This window comes from Manis javanica, chromosome 5 (genome assembly GCF_040802235.1).
Source record: "Manis javanica isolate MJ-LG chromosome 5, MJ_LKY, whole genome shotgun sequence".
NCBI lineage: Eukaryota > Metazoa > Chordata > Mammalia > Pholidota > Manidae > Manis > Manis javanica.
In genome coordinates this window covers 53,526,603-53,550,566 of record NC_133160.1, presented here as the reverse complement: position 1 = coordinate 53,550,566, position 23,964 = coordinate 53,526,603, and the positions used below count along the sequence as shown (strand labels likewise).

The window sequence follows — 23,964 nt, the reverse complement described above, 5'->3', positions numbered from 1 at the left end:
CCCGGGGGTGGACGAATTTACCTTAGAATTTTATCAGACACACAGAGGAGACATAATACCCATTCTCCTTAAAGAATTCCAAAAAGTAGAAGAGGAGAGAATACTCCCAAACTTATTCTATGAAGCCAACATCACCCTAATACTAAAACCAGGCAAAGACCCCACCAAAAAAGAAAATTACAGACCAATATCCCTGATAAATGTAGATGCAAAAATACCCAATAAAATATTACCAAACAGAATTCAACAGCAAATCAAAAGGATCATACACCATGACCAAGTGGGATTCATCCCAGGGATGCAAGGATGGTACAACATTCAAAAATCCATCAATATCATCCGCCACATCAACAAAAGGAAAGACAAAAACCACATGATCATCTCCATAGATGCTGAAAAAGCATTTGACAAAATTCAACATCCATTCATGATAAAAACTCTCAGCAAAATGGGAATAGAGGGAAAGTACCTCAACATATTAAAGCCATATATGATAAACCCACAGCCAACATTATACTGAACAGCGAGAAGCTGAAAGCATTTCATCTGAGATCAGGAACTAGACAGCGATGCCCACTCTCCCCACTGTTATTTAACATAATACTAGAGGTCCTAGCCATGGCAATCAGACAAAACAAAGGAATACAAGGAATCCAGATTGGTAAAGAAGAAGTTAAAGTGTCACTATTTGCAGATGATATGATATTGTACATAAAAAAACTCTTAAAGACTCCACTCCAAAACTACTAGAACTGATATCAGAATACAGCAAAGTTGCAGGATACAAAATTAACACACAGAAATCTGTAGCTTTCCTATACACTAACAATGAACCAATAGACAGAGAAATCAGGAAAATAATTCCATTCACCATTGCATCAAAAAGAATAAAATACCTAGGAATAAACCTAACCAAAGAAGTGAAAGACCTATACCCTAAAAACTACAAGTCACTCTTAAGAGAAATTAAAGGGGACACTAACAAATGGAAACTCATCCCATGCTCATGGCTAGGAAGAATTAATATCATCAAAATGGCCATCCTGCCCAAAGCAATATACAGATTTGATGCAATCCCTCTCAAATTACCAGCAACATTCTTCAATGAACTGGAACAAATAATGCAAAAATTCATATGGAAACACCAAAGACCCCGAATAGCCAAAGCAATCCTGAAAAAGAAGAATAAAGTAAGGGGAATCTCACTCCCCAACTTCAAGCTCTACTAGAAAGCCATACTAATCAAGACAATTTGGTACTGGCACAAGAACAGAGCCACAGACCAGTGGAACAGATTAGAGACTCCAGACATTAACCCAAACATATATGGTCAATTAATATTTGATAAAGAAGCCATGGACATACAATGGCGAAATGATAGTCTCTTCAACAGATGGTGCTGGCAAAACTGGACAGCTACATGTAGGAGAATGAAAGTGGAGCATTGTCTAACCCCATACACAAAAGTAAATTCAAAGTGGATCAAAGACCTGAATGTAAGTCATGAAACCATAAAACTCTTAGAAAAAAACATCGGCAAAAACCTTTTAGACATAAACATGAGTGACCTCTTCTTGAATATATGTCCCTGGGTAAGGAAAACAACAGCAAAAATGAACAAGTGGGACTACATTAAGCTGAAAAGCTTCTGTACAGCAAAAGACACCAACAATAGAACAAAAAGGAACCCTACAGTATGGGAGAATATATTTGTAAATGACAGATCCAATAAAGGCTTCACGTCCAAAATATATAAAGAGCTCACATGCCTCAACAAACAAAAAACAAATAATCCAATTAAAAAATGGGCAGAGGAACTGAACAGACAGTTCTCTAAAAAAGAAATACAGATGGCCAACAGACACATGAAAAGATGCTCCACATCGCTAACTATCAGAGAAATGCAAATTAAAACTACAATCAGATATCACCTCACACCAGTAAGGATGGCTGCCATCCAAAAGACAAACAACAACAAATGTTGCTGAGGCTGTGGAGAAAGGGGAACCCTCCTACACTGCTGGTGGGAATGTAAATTAGTTCAACCATTGTGGAAAGCAGTATGGAGGTTCATCAAAATGCTCAAAACAGACCTACCATTTGACCCAGGAATTCCACTCCTAGGAATTTACCCTAAGAATGCAGGAATCAAGTTTGAGAAAGACGGATGCACCTCTATGTTTATCGCAGCACTATTTACAATAGCCAAGAATTGGAAGCAACCTAAATGTCCATCGGTAGATGAATGGATAAAGAAGATGTGGTACATATACACAATGGAATACTACTCAGCCATAAGAGGGCAAATCCTGCCATTTGCAGCAACATGGATGGAGTTGGAGGGTATTACGCTCAGTGAAATAAGCCAGGCATATAAAGAGAAATACCAAATGATTTCACTCATCTGTGGAGTATAAGAACAAAGGAAAAACTGAAGGAACAAAACAGCAGTGGAATTACAGAACCCAAAAATGGACTAACAGGTACCAAATGGAAAGGGACTGGGGAGGATGGGTGGGTGGGGAAGGATAAGGGGGGGACGAAGAAATGGGGTATTAAGATTATCATGAATACGGGGGAGGGAGAAAGGGGAGGCCTCTACAACACAGAGAAGACAAGTAGTGATTCTACAACATTTTGCTATGCTTATGGACAGTGACTGTAAAGTGGTTTATAGGGGGGACCTGGTATAGGGGAGAGCCTAGTAAATATAATATTCTTCATGTAAGTGTAGATTAAAGATAAAAAAAAGAAAGAATGAAAGAAGAAAAGGGGGATTATTCCTTGATAGGAGAAAAGTAACTGTATATCAACGATTAATATATGCTTTAAATATCCTTAATTTTGATCACTTAAAGGGTGTCAGATGATCGGCTATGGAGGTACCCTTTTCTGTTAATATTCCTTTCTCTTAAAAAAAAAAAGCAGTTCCTGTGTGGAGTTCTACAATGAGTTCTACACAATGGTATAAAGGGCATATCAAAGTGTGGGCAAAGGGTCTGTTTGTGTTTATACAGAGCATAAAAGCCTAATTTGGCTACCCAGAAAATGAACTAAGATACGATATGAAGAAGAACTTCCAACATCAGTACTCTCTGAAAGACTCATACCAGAAGATGATCATCAAAAACCTCAACAAAGATCCAGGCGATGCCACAGTTGTAGCTGCATACATCCCACCGGTTCCTGGACTTGCCTTTGGAATGAAGAAGGAGATATCTAAGCTGGCCTGTGCTTTCAGTAAAACAAGGTTTACTGGATCTATACTGTTGGAACTCAACCAAGAATTAGGGGAAGTTGTAGTGCTCCAAAATCTTACAACTACAGATTATCTACTGTTAAAAGAACATATGGGATGTGAATAGTTCCCAGGAATGGTTTGTTTTAATTTGTCTGATTTCTCTCAGACTGTTCAAGTACAGTTGGACAATATCCATCATATCATAGACAAATTTTCACAAATGCCTAGGGTGCCTAAATGGTTTTCTTGGCTTCACTGGAGATGGCTGGTAATTATAGATCTGCTTTGGTTATATAACTGTATTCCTATTATGTTAATGTGTGTGCTCAATTTAATTAGTAGTTTAAAACCTATACATGCTTAACTTACTCTACAAGAAGATATGTCAAAGAAATAATCAATCCTCCCATGTTTTCTTCCATCTGCTACCTCTATAGCTTTTCTTCTTCCTTCCTAATTACAACCCTTAAATAGAATTCTTGCCTCATATCGAATTTACCGAGTATTATAATTCCTCCAAGTGGTAAAGATACCTCAAGACAAATGCTGGGCATAGAAGCCACACGGCATAAATCTGCAAAGAAGTAAAAAGCTAACCTTTTCAAACAATATGGCTTCTCTCTCACTTACCAACTGTACATCTCCCTGTATGGCCCCGGAAGATGACTGGTTAGCCAGAGACGGGTAAGATTCCTCAAGGGAGGAACAACCTAAGACAGGCACAGTTGCAGGGGTGCCATCAGGTGAGAAATTGGGGATCAACAGTGGTGAGGCTTAGAACCTCATCCCCCCCCCCCTGTTTTGAGAGAAATCTTCTGCATCCATGGATGTTTTAATGCGCTTGTCTAGCTTGGATTAACACATAGTCTACAGGCACACACATGATCATCTACAATTGCTCTCTTACAACACTAAACTATGTTTTCTACCTTTATCTTGCATCTACCTGCCACTTCAGCATTTTATTAAAAATAAAAATAAAAATAATAATAAAGGTAGAAATGTGAGATCCACATATAAATCAAGTATAAAAATCAAATGAATATTCATATTTGACCTGATTGTTTATAGTTCATAATGCATGATCAAAACCGAAAGTTTCTGTGATGACTGCCCTTGTACTGTTCACCATGTAGAATTTTTTCACTATGTAAGAATTTGTTCACCATGTACGAACTTGTTCATTATGCTTCAGAAGATTGGAGACTGATGAGAATTAGGCTTGAGATGGATTAATGATTGTGCATTGAGCATTGACTCCCCTATACAGAATTTTATTGTTGTTAACAACCATTTGATCAATAAATGAGATGCCCTCTCAAAAAAAAAAAAATATCGCGAGTGATGTTAGGATTAAGAGTTCCCCCTGTGGGCCATTGGTTGTGATTGTCTAAGGGGGTATGTCGGCCAATCTTGGGAGCAGTATTTATGGAGAAGTTTTGGTTTTATATCAGGTGTCAGGGAGAGGGTGGGTAGATACTTGAGCAGGCATTCAAGAGGTGAATCTTTACAGAGGGATGAGGGGTCTCCCATGGCTAAAGGACAGAGAAGGAGACAAACAGGGAAAGATGAAAGGAGATCCTCAGACTGGGAGCTGACCGCAAGGAGACAAAGGGCGTCCCCAATGATCCTTGGTGGTCTGCGGAAACTCGTATACAAGTTGGAATTTCTTAGGAAGTCTGGGTCATCACCCAGACCTCTCTAAGAAGGCAGAGTGCTGGAGTCACGAGGAACCTAGTACTAGGAATTTTTGGCGGAATGAACAGAAGGAGGAGGGGGTAAAAGGGAGCATTCTCATCCGCAAAAGAGTCACCTCATTTATGGCTGTTGGAGAAGGGGCCTGAGGGCCCACCACAGCCGTGAAGGCCAGAGGCGGGGAGAGTTCCCTCCTCGTCCCCCAGCGTCAGAGCCTTGCCAGACGATCATGGTCAATGGCGCTGTGATAACTTGTGGAAGAGTGTCCCGCTCCAGGGGAAAACTTACCCAAAGGCCAAAGAGGAGTGGTGAGTGTGAGGAGCCAGCACCGGAAAAAGAGGACGAGGGCAAGCTGCCGCTGGTCTCGTGGGAAGACAGGTCCCAGTTGGAGTGTCATGTCTCTTGGGTTTCGGCACCAAAATGAAAGGAAGGCGCGACACACAGCAGCAATTCACCAGAGATTTCCACTTTACTGGGGAAAAGTACTAGGTTATATAGGGAGGGACATAAGCTGATTGAGGTGCCACTTCAACAGGACTGGTGGCTATTGGCCAGGTGCTGGGATTGGAGGAGGTGGGGCGAGAGGTGATTGGGCCTTGGGTGGCACCGGCGGGAACCAAAGACCCGGAAGAGAAGCAGGAGGTTTGCCATCTTATGGGTGGGGGCCCTTCAATAATAGAGCTATCTATGGTGATAGCATAGATTCCTCCTGAAATAGTTTCTCCATCTAAAGTCTTTTCATGCAGCTGTGGGGTGGGTACAGGGGAAGACCAAAGTATCTTCCTGTGTCTTTTGCGATTTAACGATATTCAGCTCAAGATAATCTGTCACAATGGCATATGTTGGGGTAGCCTGTCCTTAGTCCCTATGGTTCCCTCTTCTGAAACTTCCCTGGAAATTCTGCAATTAAATATTGAGGCAATAGTAGATCCTTTTAGGGAAAGGACTGGGGAAATCATGAAATATATACCTGAACTCATACCATTCTATAAGTTTTGACAAACATATAGTCATGTAACAATCATTAGATTAAAGCTATTTTTTTTTTAAAGAAAAGAAAAATGAGGTCACAAATGTTCCATTTCATTGAATCAGTGTGGCTCACTTTAGTTGAGCAATGAGGTAGGCATATTCCCAAAGTTAGACCTATGGTTCAAGTAATAAAGTATTAAATAAGGGACATTTCTATAGAAATAAAAGAAAAATTGTAACTCCAAGGGGAAAATAAGTTCACAGTCTGGGGAAAATTACCTTTGAACCTGAAATCAGTCAAAGGGAGAAATAAAGTGGGAGAGATCCATTTTTTGCTTACAAGTAGTAGTCCACTTCTGCTTGCCTGTGTCTCTTCAAACCTGGCTGTAAAAAAAGGGACACCACCAAACCTCTCTGGTCCATATATACCCTCACTCCCCCCACCCTTGTAATCACATATTGATATGAAGATGGACTACTTCTCTCCACCCTTTGGAAACACATACTGATATACAGATTCACTAAGGCCAGGTGAAAGATTCTGGAAATATTGCAATTTTACCCACAAAGAACAAGGTTAATGGTCATGTTGCAGACACATGGGAACTATGAACAAGGAGTCAGGACACTGAGACATTTGGTGAGAAGCAGCATTTGTTAGTGCCGGCACTGGCTCAGCAGATTCCTATCCAAAGGCTGAGCCCTGAATACAGCAGGGCCATGCCTTTTATACATTTCTTACAAAGCTAGGGAGGCATCAGCACCCAGGAACCACTGCAGTGGGAGCTATTAGGTCACTATACATGTATTCAGGATGCTAGTAATATTTTAATCTATCTCTGTAAAGGTTACCCAGATACTGTATTATAAACTAATGGGCTTCCATGACTATGATCAACAAGCTGTTCCATACAGCTGAGTCCAGGTAGGGGGAATACACTGTTACATTCTTTCAATCTCAAGCACCCAAGCACCTTGTGATTCCTCTACATTCCTGAAGCATTAACAGAAACTGTTTCCTTGGCTTCCTACTATAGTCAGAGCAAATATAAATCCAGTATCCCAAGTTCTAGGTAGTGCCAGTGAGAATGCTGGATGTCAGTCAAAGTACCCTTAGACAATGAGTGTAAGCATTAGAAATCTGAGATTTTCCTGGTTTGTGGTTCAAACATCTGTGGTGATCCTTTCGAATGGACTATACATCAACAGGCAGGAAGATTGTCTAAACACGAGCTGTTGGGATTTCTCTAAAGTTCATATCAGAAGGTTCACTGTAGCTCTGGGAGGAAGCAGTGTTCCTAGACTGGGATAAATAAGCCAGAGTGACTGAAATCAATCTAAGGGAAGGCTATATTAGAAAAAACCATTTATTGTTCATGATGATGTACAGCTCTGTTTATCCCCTCTGGCTACTGCTCTCACCCTGTCCCCCCAACTATAGTGCCTGCCTGCGCCCTTCTCCACCAGCCCCTTCCAGGAGAAACTCCATGGGTGGATCCCTGGTGACTGACAGGTGCCTAACCAATTATATAACAGGAATGGAGGGGAGGAGAGAACAACTGTCCTCTCTCTACTGCTTGTCCCTGAAGCTGAGGGAAGAAACACTTTCTGATATGTAAATAGCCTAAGGCCAGGTAGGGGATTCAGGAAATAGTGTAATTTACCCACATTCACCTTTAGTTTGAGCAGTTTCAGGAAAAAGGGCAGTTTTAGTTCTCAATTCCAAATCAAAAGGATGGGAGAAAAATTAAGAATGTTAGTTTGGTGAGTAGTTGCCAGACTTTGGAGGAAACCAGAATTCAGGTTCCAATCCAGTTTACAATGAACATTAGATTCTAATATCTATAAAGGTGCACTATCAAAACATAATTTTTCTCTTTAAAATCACCCTCATATTTATTAGAGGTAACCATATTAAAAGTAATGTGTTTATAAAATAACATTAGCATCAAAACACTTGGCCTGGGTGCAGCAAGAATAGCAACTGCTCATATAGGTTCTTTTAATTGTGCTTTACTGGAACTTTTAAGGAATTTCAGATTGAACTTTTATAGGCTTCTCAGGAAAGCCAAGCAAAAGAGTTGTTAGACTTTACCTGCAATACCTAGACATTAGGTGAATGCCTCTCCTTGAGGTCCCCAAAATATTCTAAGGTTCCAGCACCTGCCAGGAAGTGACCTTCCTTTCTCACCTGGTAAGGCTTTTGAGAATCCTATAATCTAGGTACCAGGCCAATTCTTCCAGGGAGCTTTACTGGCTGTATAGTCAACCTTAGTTCCTTAAAACCGTCTGGTCATCTATGAGTTTATGCACATCTCATATATGACATTCCAGTCAAGGCCTTGGCAATATAACCATGGTTTTCAATTGTGTCCTGTTACACAAGGAGAACAGTTTTACTGAACTTATGTAAATAAATACATTGCCACAAAATATAAAAACACTCACTCAGAGTTTCTAAATTCTGGACAGAGAGAAGGATAAATGTTGAATTCTGCTTACAAAGAGAAGAGAAAGACAAAGGGATAGAAAGTCTCTTAAAGGAAAAATTCTTGAAAATGTCCCCAGTCTAGGAAGGAAAGACACTTAGTTCATGGAAGCACAGAGATCCCCTAACAAAAGGAACCCCAGCAAGACAACACCAAGGCATCTAATAATTAAAATGGCAAAGATCAAGGATAAGGAGAGAGTGTTGAAAGCAGCAAGAGAGAAAAAAGATTACTTATAAAGGAAAACCCATCAGGCTATCAGCAGGCTTATCAATGGAACCTATTTAAGTAAGAAGGGATTGACATGATAGAAGGACCTTCAACCAAAAATCCTCTATCCAGCAAGATTACCATTTAAATTTGAGGCAGGGATTAAACAATTTCCAGATAAACAAAAGTTGAAGGACTTTGCCACCGCTAAACCAGTCTTACATGATATGTTAAAGGGATTGCTGTAGATGGAAATGACCCTAAGGCTAAAAGCTTTCACCAATGAAAATAAACACAAAGTAAAGATAGTAGACCAACTGATTACCAAGAAAGTACAAAATTAGAACAAAACAAAAGAAGCAAAATCAACATATATAAAATGGGTCAAGGGATAGACAAAAAGTACAGATTATGACATCTAGTATGAAAAATGTGGAGGAGGAAGAAGGAAAATAATGTAACTTTAGACTGTATTTGAAATGGAGTAATCAGCAATTTAAGAGAGCCTATTATATAGTAAAAATCTATCCTTGAACCTTTGGTAATGAAAAAACTAAAGCCTACAATAAATACAAAAAAAATAACTTTTAAAAAGAGAAAAATGCAATTATAACACTACAGAAAATCATCAATAACAGAACAATATAAGAGAGGAAGAAAGGAACAGAAAGGAAATTTTAAAAAACAGCAGAAAATCTTACTATGCTGATGGACAGTGACTGTAATGGGGTTTGTGGGGGGGACTTGGTGAAGGGGGGAGTCTAGTAAACATAATGTTCTTCATGTAACTGTAGATTAATGATAACAAAATGAATAAAAAAGAAAAAGAAAAAAACAGTTAAAAGAAAAATGATTTGCTATTTGGTAATAACTAATGGGACTTGAATTACAGAGATGCCCCAGACTGAAGTTTATCTCAGTGTCAGTAAATCTCCAAACTGCGATGAAACTAAAAAAAAAAAAGCAGAAAACAATTAATAAAATGGCAACAAGCACATACCTATCAATAATCACCTTAAGTGTAAATGGGTCGAATGCACAAATTAAAAGACATAGAGTGGCAGAATGGATAAGGAAACAAGACCCATTTATATGCTGTCTACAAGAGACTCATTTCAGACCCAAAGACAGGAACAGACTAAAAGTGAAGAGATGGGAAAAGATATTACATGCAAATAATAGGGAAAGAAAAGCAGGATTAGCAGTACTTATATCAGACAAAATTTATTCCAAAATAAAGTAACAAAAAGCAAAGAAGAACATTACATAATAATAAAGAGATCAGTCCAACAAGAGGATGTAACCATTATAAATATCTATGTACCCAACACAGGAACACCTAAATATGTAAAACAATACTAACAGAATTAAAGGAGGAACTAGATTGCAACACATTCATTTTAGGAGACTTAAACACACTACTCACATGAATAGCCATATCAACCAGACAGAAAATAAATAAGGAAACAGAATTACTGAACAATACATTAGGTCAAATGGACTTAACAGATATCTAAGAATACTCCATCCAAAAGCAGCAGAATACACATTTTTCCCAAGTATACATGAAACATTCTTCAGAATAAATCTCATACTAGCCCACAAGAAGAGCCTAAATTAATTCAAAGTGACTGAAACTGTATCAAGCATCTTTGCAAACCACTATGGTATGAAACTAGAAATAAATTACAAAAAAAACTACAAACACATAAGGCTAAAGAATATGCTTTTAAATAATCAATGAACAAATTAAAACAAATCAAGCAATACATGGGGACAAATGAAAAAAAGAACAAAAACACAACACCCTAAAATCTGTGGGGTGCAGCAAAAGGCAGTTCTACAAGGAAAATACATAGCAATACAGGCTTCCCTCCAGAGACAAGAACAATCTCACATAAACAGTCTAAAATCACAATTAAAGACACTACAAAAATAAGAACAAATGAAACCCAAAGTCAGTACAAAGAGGGGCATGATAAAGATCAGTGCATAAAAAATAAAATACAGAAGATTAAAACAATAGAAAAAAATCAGTGAAACCAGGAACTGTTTCTCTAAGAAAATAAACAAAATAGATAAACCCCTAGCCAGACTTATCAAGAGAAAAAGAGAATATACAAACATAAACAGATTCAGAAAAGAAGGAAAAATCACAGTGGATACTGCAGACATACAAAGAATTACTAGAGAATACTATGAAAAATTAAATACCAACAACTTAGAAGAAATGGACATTCTAGAAAAATACAACCTTCCAGGAAAAGCAGAAAATCTGAACAAACCAAATACCAGCAATGAAATTGAATTGGTAATCAAAAAAAGTCCCCCAAAACAAAACTCAAAGTCCAGATGGCTTCACAGATGAATTCTACCAAACATTTAAATAAGAGCTAACACCCATCCTTCTTAAAGCATTCCAAAAAGTAGAAGACATGGGAATACTTCCAAACTCATTCTATAAAGGCCAGCATCACTGTAATACCAAAATTAGACAGAGAAAGACATGACACAAAAAAGAAAATTACTGACCAATATCCCTGATGAACATAAATGTAAAAATACTCAACAAAATATTAGCAAACCAAATTTAAAAACTCATCAAAAACATCATCCATCATGACCAAGTAGGATTTATTCCAGGGATGCAAGGATAGTACAATATTCATAAATCCATCAATATTACACACCACATTAACAAAAAAAAGCATAAAAGCCACATGATCATCTATATAGATGCTGAAAAAGCATTTGACAAAATTCAACACATATTCATAATAAAAACTCTCACCAAAATGGGTATAGAGGGCACATACCTTAACATAAAAAGAATATACATGAAAAACTAACAGCCAACATCATACTTAACAGTGAAAAGCTGAAAGCTTTTCCTTCAAAATTGGAAATAAGACAAGGATGACCACTCTCACCACTTTCATTCAACATAGTACTGGAGGTCTAGCCAAAGCAATCAGACCATACAAAGAGATAAAAAAGGCATCCATATTGGTAAGGAAGATGTTAAACTGTCACTGTTTACAGATAACATGATATTGTACATAGAAAACCCTAGAGAAACCACTCCAAAACTACTAGAACTAATATCTAAATTCAGCAAAGTTGCAGGATATAAAATTAATACACAGAAATCTGTTGCATTCCTATACAGTAATGATGAGCTAGCAGAAAGAGAAATCAGAAAAACAATTCCATTCACAATTGCATCAAAAAGAATAAAATACCTAGGAATAAACCTAACCAAGGAAGTGAAAAACCTGTACTCTGAAAACTACAAGACATTCATGAGAGAAATTAAAGAAGATACCAGTAAATGGAAACACATCCCATGCTCATAGATAGAAAGAATTAATATTGTTAAAATGGCCATCCTGCCTAAATCAATCTACAGATTCAATGCAATTCCTATCAAAATACCAAGAGCATTCTTCAAAGAACTAGAGAAAGTCATTCTAAAATTCATATGGAACCACAAAAGACCCTGAATAGTCAAAGAAATCCTGAAAAGGAAGAATAAAGCTGGGGGGATTATGCTTCCCAACTTCAAGCCACAGTAATCAAGACATTTTGGCACTGGCACAAGAACAGAACAATAGACCAATGGAACAGACTAGAGAGCCCAGATATAAACCTAACCATATATGGTCAATTAATATACAATAAAGGAGCCATGGATATACAATGGGGAAATGAAAGCCTCTTCAACAACTGGTGTTGGCAAAACTAGACAGCTACATGCAAGACAATGAAACTGGACTGTTTAACCTCATACACAAAAGTAAACTAGAAATGGATCAAAGACCTGAATGTAAGTCATGAAACCATAAAACTCTTAGAAAACAACATAGGCAAAAATCTCCTTATATAAACATGAGCAACTTCTTCCTGAATGTATCTCTTCGAGAAAGGGAAACAAAAGGAAAAATGAACACATGGGACTACATCAAATTAAAAAGCTTCTGTACAGCAAAGGACACCATCAACAGAACAAAAGGAATCCTACAGTATGGGAGAATATATTTGTAAGCAACATATCTGACAAGGAGTTAACATACAAAATATATAAAGACTCACATGCCTCAACACCCAAAAAGCAAATAACCCAATTAAAAATTGGGCAGAGGATTTGAAGAGACAATTCTCCAAAGAAGAAATTCAGATGGCCAACAGACATATGAAAAGATGCTCCACATCACTAATCATCAGGAAAATGCAAATTAAAACCATAATGAGATATCACCTCACACCAGTTAGGATGGCCAGAATCGAAAAGACTAAGAACAACAAATGCTGGTGAGGATGTGGAGTAAGGGGAACCCTCCTAAACTGCTGGTGGGAATGTAAGCTAGTTCAACCATTGTGGAAAGCAAGATGGAGCTTCCTCAAAAAACTAAAAATAGAAATACCATTTGATTCAGTAATTCCACTCCTTGGAATTTACCTGAAGAAAACAAAATCCCCAATTCAAAAACATATATGCACCCCCAGATTTATCACTGCACTATTTGCAATAGCCAAGATATCGAAGCAATCTAAATGTCCATCAATAGGTGAATGGATAAAGAAGATGTGATACATATAGACAATGGAATATTATTCAACCATAAAAAGAAAAGAAATCCTGCCATTTGCAACAATATGGACAGATCTAGAGGATATTTTGTTCAGTGAAATAAGCGAGGTAGAGACAAATACCATATGATATCATTTATTTGTGGAATATAAAAACAAAGCAAAACAGAAGGAACAAAACAATAGACTCATAGACACTGAGTAATGACTGTTGGTTACCAAGGAGAAGGGGAGTGGTTGGGCGAGGGGAGGGCGAGGGGCACTGTTGAAACACTGGGATGTACATTTGATTTAAAAAAAAAAAAAACAGCCTAGGGGATTCTCTTGTCCCCTCCTGGCATGAGCCAGGAGCTCTGTCTTTTCACTTTATCTCTAAATAAAAGCCTGTATCTTGCTCTCCTAAAGAAAAAACAGTCTAGGGAGGGAAGGCAGGAGTAATAATCTTTGCAAACAGGAAAAAAAAGAAAGAAAATGACCTAGATGGTTAAACAATTTAACTTAAGTCAACAGCATAACAAAATTTCAAAGTTTCAAGTCACCAAAATGATTTTCAAGCTGTTTTTAGGCATACATACCTCAATAAATAATTACTGCTAGTAAGTTTACCTACTACACCTACTTATTTTTTCTCTACATGCATGCCTATTTATCCATAAACTCTTTGTTAGACATCAAAGTCAGTCAGCCATTATCACAAGTTTTTTTAAAAAGATTTAACAGATAACATCAATTTATGACTTTAAAGTAAACCTAAGCAGAATAAAGGTTTTAATTATAATGTTTATAAGTCTAAAGACATGTCTATTTTAATTAAGCCATACTTAAAACTAGCTTTAATTTACTAAAGATTAGCCAGTATTATGTGAATTTGAAAAACATTTGTGTTAGTTTCTGTGGGTAAAATCGTAATATTTCCAGAATATCTCACCTGGCTTTAGTATGTCTGTGTATCAATAGGTGTTCAGAGGTAGAAAGAAGTGTGGCTTTAGTGCATTTGCATATCCTCAGGGGTGGAGAGAAGTTGTCTCCGTATCAGTGGGTAATTACCTGGGCAAAGGAAGGCTTATCTGTACCTGAGATGTGAGGGATGGGGCCGGTTTTGCTTCTGCTGGAGCAGGAAAGAGAGAAGGGCCCAGACTGCAGTTTGTAAGCATTAAATGGGTTTTAAACTTTATTTCTCCCTTTGACTGATTTTGGTTTTTAGAGGTATTTTGCCCTGGGATTTCTTCTCCCCAGACTTACAGACTTACAGTTTCTATCAGAATTTTACAGTTTTGGAATGCCCAATTCTTAGAAGCACTTGTCTTCAAAACAATTAATTTTAGCAATACCATCATAGGTAGAAAAGTATCTACCATTTACAACAAAGGATATATTTACAAACAAACATACAAACAGTTGCAAACAAAGATTTTCTAGTTAGGGTGAATATCCCGGGGCAAAATACCTTTGAAACCAAAATCAGTCATAGGGAGAAACAAAGTGGGAGAAACCCATTTATTTCTTACAAGCACTCTGTTTCTGCTCTCCCAAGTCTCTTGGGACCTGGCCGCAGAAGAAGAGGCCCCACCGAACCTCTCTGGACCAGATATGCCCTTGCTGGCCCTTGTAATTACCTATTGATATGGAGATGGACTACTTCTCTCCACCCCTTGGAAACTCCTATTGATATGGAAATGTGCTAAGACCAGGGGAAAGATTCTGTAAATATTGCAATCTTACCCACACCAATATTTGTGAAAATTATATTTACCCAATTTCTAACTTCTAAACACTTCCACTCACTCTTTTTTTTCTGATGAGAAACTTCCCTGTAGTTTGTATTTTAAAGGTCCTAAAGAAGATTGATGTAGGAAGATTATATCACAAAAACACAGAAGAGTATCTCAATTTTCTTTAAGGGTAGAATCTTGGTGGGGGGACATATTTGCCTAATATCAGAGATCTATGGTAATATTTAAATTTTTCCTTTCCTCAAGTTCAAGACAGTCCTGTTTTCAAATGTCCTATTTTTAAAAATATATTTAGAAACATTTTAGGCTGAATCTAGGCAAGGCCTAGATTTTGAGAGATAACCTGGGCTTTTAATTACTTTTACACTCCCCCTTAATCTCTGGTTTTGTAAAGACTTGATTTGCATAACAAAGACTGATCTATCCATCCTGCTAAATTAAAATGTTTTAATTTCCCTCTGGGTACATTTAGTTTAGGGAAGAAAGCCTAAAAGAAAGTTCTATCAGTATCTGAATATTAGCTTCCAGTTTGGCCAAAAACTATTTGCTTTCATAGCTATTAAATCTTTCTTAACATATAGTCAGATTTCAACTGGTACAAACAGTAAATATTTCAGGCAGGATTGAACAACCCCATGGACCCAAGGAGCATTCTCAGAGGGGATGCAAAAGATATTTACAAGATCTAGAGTTACTCCCATGATAACTAAAGAAGGAGCCAACAACATGCATGTGCCAGACAGGCAGAAAACCAAGGAGACTGTTATAAAAAACATAAAACCTACATGTGATTTATTCCCACCAGGAAGTTTAAACATTTTAACAGTAAGGTATTAACAAAGGGCCATGTGGTGGAAAATATGCCAGGAAGCTGCTCAGGCTGAGAGTGGGGGTGGGGGTGGAGGAATTGGTAAGGGCCTGGCTATACCTGTTGAGTTTTTTAAAACTAATAATGAAATTAAGGCAAATGTAGAAGGCCCAACATAGATATAATTGGCTTAGGCAACATCCAGGAAAGAATGTGAACCCTGTGGTACTCAGCCAGTGAGGAACCAGAGGAGGGACTCGCATGCTAGGGAAAAAATTACTTGGTGCCAACAGCCTCAGGTGTGCCTGCCCACCAGACACCTGATCTTGCAAGGCCATCATTAAAGCCTCGCTCTGCTGTTCTCTTTGTCTCCGTGCCCACTTACTGAGTTTGGACCAGTGAGTGTGCTTCTCACAGAGATGAGCAGGAGAGTCAAAGCTATTCCAACGGGTCTGGATTTTCAGAAAGGGTGTCATGAAATTCCATTTCCCTCCTCTGTCAGCTCCAGAACATTGGCCTTCTGTTGATCATTAACAGGAGGGCCTATTAGAATGTATCAACTGTTTCCTCCTTAAGAGGGTTGTGAATAGTCGCTAATTTTTTTAACTCCTCTAAATTTGGTAGGATTTTCTGAAAGTGGAGTTTAAAGTGGAGTTTAAAGGGCTTTAAAGTATCTGCTACTGTTCAGGGGACATGAAATTTTTTTCTCTCAGTAGAAAGCCTAGGCTACATTTGCAAAGGACATTACTTTGGAATGCCTGAAGCTGGTAGTGCCTGATTACAGAGCCCTGGGAAGTGGAAGCAAAACAGGCCTTACTGCCAGTCTCAGATGCTAGTTAAATTTATTTCCTGGTTTACAGCATTTACATAAGCAACCGTATTTCCTGGGCTGATGTATTCTTTACACATCTAAGCAAAAGGAAGTTAAAACAAGCATATAAGGCTAAATTTTAAGGGAATTTATGTTGGATGTGGACATTAATTTTTGTTCCAAGCCTAATTGCAGTTCATTTACCTTTTCAAGGGAATCCCCAAGGCTAGCCATTATGCTACTAAGACATTGAGAGCTCTTCCATAAGGAATTTTTTTCTTTTCTTTCAAATATAACCAATTTAAAGGATCCATCATCTGGACACTGATGAGTAGGGCTCTTAATAGCAACTCAAACCAAAAAGCCTTTCTATGGAAAGACCCAGAGGGAACTTTCTAGGCTTAAACTAAGAGTGGAAGGGGCATCTTTAGAGGGCATAGATGATGCAGCCCCCATGATCCACAAAGCTCGCACCCATAGTCTAAGAAAGCAAAGACCTTTGTTGTAGAGGTAGTAAGGTCTCTTTCTGGTCTCTTACAAATGCGAGATGCTGCAGTCACAGACCTGTTCATCTGTGCCACTGGGGCAGCAATACTGGAATGGGATTTTTCCGGCACCAACAAGCACCCAGGGTTAAGACAAAAAAATCCTTTAGCAGTTGGGACTTATGACAAACTCCCCTGACAACTGGAACTGCTGGACAAAAAACAAATTTTGGGATTCACAGCCTGCGGGCTGCTCACCAGGTGTGTACTGGTACTGCACCCTCCAGAAGGTGGAGGCCAAAAAGAATGTCCTCACTGATCCCAAAGCCACACTCTCAAGACATAGAACAAGACAGAAGGGATGACAGGAAAGACATACAAAAAGAAAACCAAAAACCATTTTTGGGAAGACATCAATCAGCAAAAACCAAGTGTACTCAAATTTACGGAGAGTTGTTGCCAGCCCAAGAACTAGCTCCACAATATTTCCCCTGCCAATCCAAATTTAGAAGGAGAGAAAAAGACTCTCACCATTCTCACTCCACTGGACCCTGCAAGACAGAGATTCCCAGGGGTTGACATAGTAAGAAATCTTACTTTCTGATGGCTGTCATCAGATGTGCCAGAATCTTTCAGCTGCAGCAGCCTGGGAGTGAGCAATGTCCAGGCAGTTAGAGTGTCCTGCCATCTACACCAACTAGACAGGCACAGAGAATGAAGGATATTGCTATCCTGAACCAAGGAGAAGGAGGTAGGAATCTGAGACTTCAAGGGAAAATGGAAATAATTCACAGGGAATATTGAAAGAGTAAAGGTTTGGTAAACAAAATTCTTAATGGGCCACACAGAAACAATGGGCACAAATAAATTTTAAGACTTTGTCAAATTCTTTTGTGTCTATTACCCCTAGTTCACATTGTAATCTAGCTATTTAAGGTGATAATTCTCCTCCTGCAGCAGTTCCTCCATCTAAAATGTTTTTATGCAGTTGGGGAGTGGGAGGGTGAAGTTTCTTTCTGAGTCTTTTGGGCCTTGATTCTTCTCAACTTTGAAATAATCTGCATATTACAATGGCAATCTTAGGGCAGTGCCCTTGGTCCCTACACTAGGAAATACAATGTTTTAACCCACAATACTGTGCCCCACAAAAGGTGCTGTTACCCAAGAAGGGGGAAATGCAGTAATTCCAAGATAGGCATTATTAAAATCATTTTATAGTTGAGGAAACTGAAGCTCAGACTAAATAACTCACAGCTTCTATGTGCAACAGCTGGAATTTCACCTCAGCTCTGTCTCATTACAAAGCCCGTGTACATTGTTAGTACACAGTACTAACCTGGCTCACCCTTACCATAGACTTTGGTCCTCGGCAACATGCCAGAAGATTCTCTGAAGCCACACAGTAAATACAGCACATCTATGTGATATACATACTATTCCAGGATCTAGGAATAAAACAATATGGTTGTTTACTTAAAACAACCATAGAAAATGATGTGAAGTTCTTGTTTGCAGAGTCAAAGAATGAACTTAGCAAACACCCAAGGTAGGAGAGCCAGGGAGAGGCTTTTATTGAGAGATAGAGTGAGGACAGAGCTCCTGGCTCATGACAAGAGGAGACAAGAGAGCCTGTGAGGATTTTCAGGAATGTGGCTAAGGGCTAGGGGTGCAGACTTGTATCACCTGCCGGCCCAAGGTGGGTTGGGTTATTGTCTGTTTGCTAGGGCTGTTTATAGTTGAGACACAGTGAAGTCATGGGTTATGCTGAGATACCTTTTTTATTTATGGAACACTCAAACATTCCAGGCCAAGTTGCTCCTGGCCTTTTGAGCTTTAACTGATCTCACTGAAGATGTCTATTTTCCTAGTCTGGTATCTTTACCCTAGAGAATTAGTGTGACTTTGACTTTGCATAATGCCTAACACAGAGTTTCTATAGGGGCTTTTTTGCACATTGTTACATTGCTCTGACTGTAAATATCTTGCTTTGCTTTTTCCAGAGGCCCTCACCCTACTCTGACTACACCCACAGTCCCTGTCTCAATATGTTATGATATAAAAGGCCAAATTTGCCCTTGCTTTTGTGAAGATACAGAAGGCTTGAAAGAAATTTTACAATGTGCCAGTCCCTGTGGATTCACCAAGCTTGAGAAGCCCTTGCTGCCCTGCACCTTCTCCACAATACTCTCCTGCTCCTTGTTATATGTTGGCTTTTTTCACTTGTTTTCTGGCCTTATCATCTATTGCACAGTGCACCCTATTTGGAACCTATAGCTTCTAGAACCTTAGAAGTACTCTTTTTACCACAGTATTGATTTTACAGATGTAACACCAGGGAGAGGAAATACCAGGCAAAATACCTCTAAAACTGAAATCAGTCAAAGGGAGAAATAAAGTTTGAAACCTGTTTATTGCTTACAAACTGCAGTCCAGGGCTGTCTCATTCCTGCTCAGGAAGAAGCAAGCAAGACCTCCCCCTAACCTCTCAGGTTCAGGTAAGTCCTCAGTCACCCAGGAAATTACCCATTGACATGAAAATGAACACTTATCCACCCCTGAGGAATGCCTGTTGATATGCAGATGCACTAAAGCCAGGCAAGATATTCCAAATATGTTACAATTTTACCCACAACAGGCTACCAATTTATTAAAAACAAACAGAAAAACACCTGATTTTTAATAGAAATGTTCTGATGCTTTTAAAAATTTGAAAATGGCTGGTGAGCTCATTTGGATGTAGTCCCTATGTAATGATATTGTTATTGCTGCTACAAAACATAATTTCCCTGTCAGTTCACACTGGTTTAAGAATCTCCTGACTTGCAAAGAAGGGTCAACTCTGATATAAATAACTCCATGTGGCCCTGAAGGCACAGTCTTAACTCATGATCAGATTTACATCCTAGCAGTTCCTTTGATGCTGTTTCCAGACAGGGGTTCCTACAAATCTTTTAAATGTGGAACTTTTAATTGTGGAGCTTTATGTGGTTGATGAAATCTCATTATGTTATCTGCATAAAAGTTATGGTTCAATTTCAAATAAAGCTGTGGTAGAATACAACCTGTTTTGGTGTTTGTTTTCTATAATTAGTATACCAGCTAGTGAAAAGTTTAAGAATATAGTTTGGACAACTCTCAAATTGGTTCCAGACATCTGACAGCTGGGTATTCGAGTAGAACATTCAGATACACATGAAAAGCATATTTCCCTTTTTTTAAAGGCAACAGAAACAGAAGGCCTTATCAGAGTATACAGAAATCTGATTATAATGAGATAAAGTGGTTATTATTTACATGGACAACTAGCTCAGACACTGACTCCTTATCTTTGGTTAGTTTACCTTAGTGCTAAAACACAGCTCTGCTTAGTGACTGGATGGGGAAAATGAAGAGGAGGGTGATCTAAAATATTAGACATGGGGAAGTTCATGGGGAAGCCAAAAAAAAAGTTAAGATTGGGGCCATTGTATTTGCTACACTGAAGCACAGACTATTTAGACATTGGGGAAAAACTGTCTAAGAACATCCTGAAAATCAAAGAATTTGTATCCTTTGGGACCAGGGACTCAGGTTCTATGATGACCCTGTTACTGACACAGCTTGGGCTAGTCACATACTCAGCCATTATGTAGCACAGGGCAGGAAGATCATGAATTTCCTATTCAGTAATAGCTGAAGAAAAGCTTATCTCAAAAAAAGGGTTAGGAAAATGTTGGTTATAATACTTCTGAAGAATGTAAATATTGAATTTCTTTGAATTTAAGAGACCATCTCAATTTCTAAGGTGTTAAAATGTGAAGGAGAAAAAAAATCAAACATGCATCTTAGAATTGATAGCCAGTAGATGACTGCACTGAGGAACACATTACCTTAACTGGGAAAGAAACCAAAGAGAAATAAATGTATGTGAAAACATGATGATTGCCTTAGGTTGGCAAAAATGTTGGAACAAGATTGAGAACTCAGTATGTGCTCAGGACAAACTGTAGGTCAGATTAATTAGGAGCTCTGAATGGGAAGACTATTATTAGACAAGAGTCTATTAAGAATAGAATCCATATCAATATCTAAGCCCTGCGAAGTCATTAGTTTGTAATGAAACACTCACACCTACCTTTAAGCACACTGCATTAGTTTTAGGGAGATATTCAAGGACAAACTTTTCAACTGGTTTCTTATTCCCAAAAATCATCTTCAAGGGATGACCCACATGGTCATTAAACAGACTGATATGCTGGGCGTTTTAGTGTTATGGGTTTCACTAAAACACAGATGGACACTGGGGGGGGGGCGTTAAATAAATTTTAGTTGCCATAGTAGGCTTTAGATTCTGTCAGATGCAGACTGACAAAAGGATTCTATTCTAGCATGTTTATATTAATAATTACAGTGTATTTTCTCTGCTTATTTATATTTTTGAATGCCTGGCTTTGGACCATTGGTTTTAGTTTAACATTGTACATTTTCAATCCTGTCAACTGTCTATATAACCAAGACAGTCTATATTTTGTTACTTCACTATTAATGAAAAGGATCTCTGCTTAATAATGGAGCCATGCAACCAGAAGCCTGGAAGACAAAATGTTCTTGCTTGTACAGCTGCCTGCATAGTCCGAGTCTGGTTTGTTGGGCACATATGGTGATGGAAGAAGATACCTGTGTTAGAAAGCCCAAGATGGCATCCCAACTTTCTTTGCCTTGCTACAAAACATAGAAGATCTGGTGCAATTTCTATACAGAGAAAACTACCCTGAGTAGAATGCTGACTTGGTAGTGTGAGACCTCAAAGTTAGAGAATTTTGGGCTCTGTGGAGAAAATAACAACATAAAATTGTAGACTATTTGACAGAATATAATATAAATGGAAATGGTATTTTAGGAAATTGGTCTGACACCACAGTAACAAAAATGTACCAGAGTAGACAGGGTACTTGCAGTTTAAACACACATCCACACAAAAACAAAAGTGACAGTGATCAATCAAAAAGCATACCTATGAGATGATATAATCCTATGAGGAATTTTCTAAAAAGAATTAATAGTGTTGAATGCCTACTATGATTCTATTGTTAAGAGTATTTCCATTATCTCATTTAATGCTAACAATTGTAAACAATTGTAAAATAGGTATAACAGCTCTCAATATACAGATGAAAAAAGTAGTTTGGTAAAATTATGTAACTTTCCCATTGTCACTCAGTTTCTGAGATTCAAATCCAGACCTGATTCCAAAGCCATATAGCCATTATACTCTATTGCTGAAAGAAATTTTAAAAATACCTAAATAAATGGAAAGACATCCCATGTTCATGACTCAGAAGACTAATATTAAAATGGCAATGCTACCCAAATTGATCTATGGATTCAGCACATTTCCTATCAAAATTCCAGCTGACTTTTTTTTAGAAATTGATAAGTTGATCCTGAAATTCATACAGAAATTCAAGAGAACTAGACTAGTCAATATAATCTTGAAAAAGAACAAAGTTGAAGGGCTCACACTTTCCAATTTCCAAACTTACCACAGCAATCAAGACAGTCTGGTACTGGAATAAAGGATAGTCATATATAAATTAATGGAATAGAACTGAGAGTCCAGAAATAAACCCTTACAATTCATGATCAAATGACTTCCAAGCAGAGTGCCAAGAAAATTCAAGGTTTGACCCATACCTAACACAATACACAAAAATTAACTCAAAATGGATCACACATCCAAAAATAAAAATCAAAACTACAAAGCTCTTAGAAAAAAAATATAGGAATAAATCTTTGTGACCTTGAATTAGGCAATGGTTTCCTAGATATGGTACCACTAACACAAGTGATTTAAAAATATATATATTTAACTTTATCAAAATTTGAAACTTTTGTACTTTAAATAACACCATGAAGAAACAGTAAGGACAACCTACAAAATAGGGAAAATATGCAGAAAAATTATATGCCTGGCAAAGACCTTCTATCTAGAACAAATAATTCTTACAACTCAATAATAAATCTATTTTTTAAATGGGCAAAAAATACTAATAGACATTTCTCCAAATATCATTAATCCCTAGAGAAATACAAATAAAAAACACAATGAAATACCATTTCACACCCACTTGCTAGGTTGGCTGTAAACAGATAATGACAAGTACTGATGAGGATGTGGAGAAATGGGAACCTCCTACATTGCTGGTAGGAATGTAAAAGGTGTGGTTGCTCTGGAAAACAGTCTGATAGTCCCTCAAAAAAGCTAAATATTATATATAAATCCAAGAGAAATGAAAACTTATGTCCACACAAAAACTTGTACACAAATGTTCAGAACAGCATTACTCATAATAGCCAAAAAAGTAGAACTAACTCAAGTATACCAACTGGTTAATGGATAAATTATAGTGGTATATCCAAACAACAGAATATTATTTGGTCAGGAAAGGAAATAAGGTATTGATTCATGGCATAACACTGATGAATCTTGAAAACATTATGCTAAGTGAAAGGAGCCACCCACAAAAGCCCACATATTGCATGACTCTCTATGAAATGTCTATACTGGGTACATCTATAGAAAGATAAAGTAGATTCCTGGTTGCCTAGGGATGGGGGTTTGCAGAGAAATGGAGAATGACTGCTAGTATTCATGGCATTCCTTCATAAAGTTATCAAAATGTTTTAAGATTGTTGTGATGGTTGCACAATTCTGCAAATATATTAAAAACTATTGAAATGTATACTTTAAAAGGGTGAATTATATGGTATGTGAATTATATCTCAATGAAGCCATAAAAAAGAAAACCCTCTATAACCTGTTTATATTTGGGTGTTCAAATACGGAGTTGACAAATTTTCACTCAGTTCCCCTTTACCGTCAGTCTTCTTAAACAGCTTTTCTTTTCTTTTTTAAAACATTACAACTAGTACTGGGGAATTGAATCATGA

The 23,964-nt window shown here is 37.8% G+C and overlaps 1 protein-coding gene across 2 annotated transcripts in view; it reads right to left on the bottom strand.

The window, feature by feature from the left end:
- LOC108383586 (endogenous retrovirus group FC1 Env polyprotein-like) overlaps nucleotides 1–23,964 on the bottom strand; it is a 62,802-nt gene that overhangs the window by 10,093 nt on the left and 28,745 nt on the right. The window contains exon 4 of one of the 2 annotated variants that reach the window (XM_073237039.1): nucleotides 5,225–5,408. In XM_073237039.1, the coding sequence (XP_073093140.1) occupies nucleotides 5,225–5,408 (184 nt within the window). The remainder of the gene's footprint in view (nucleotides 1–5,224; nucleotides 5,409–23,964) is intronic. The other variant, XM_073237040.1, reaches the window with a different exon arrangement.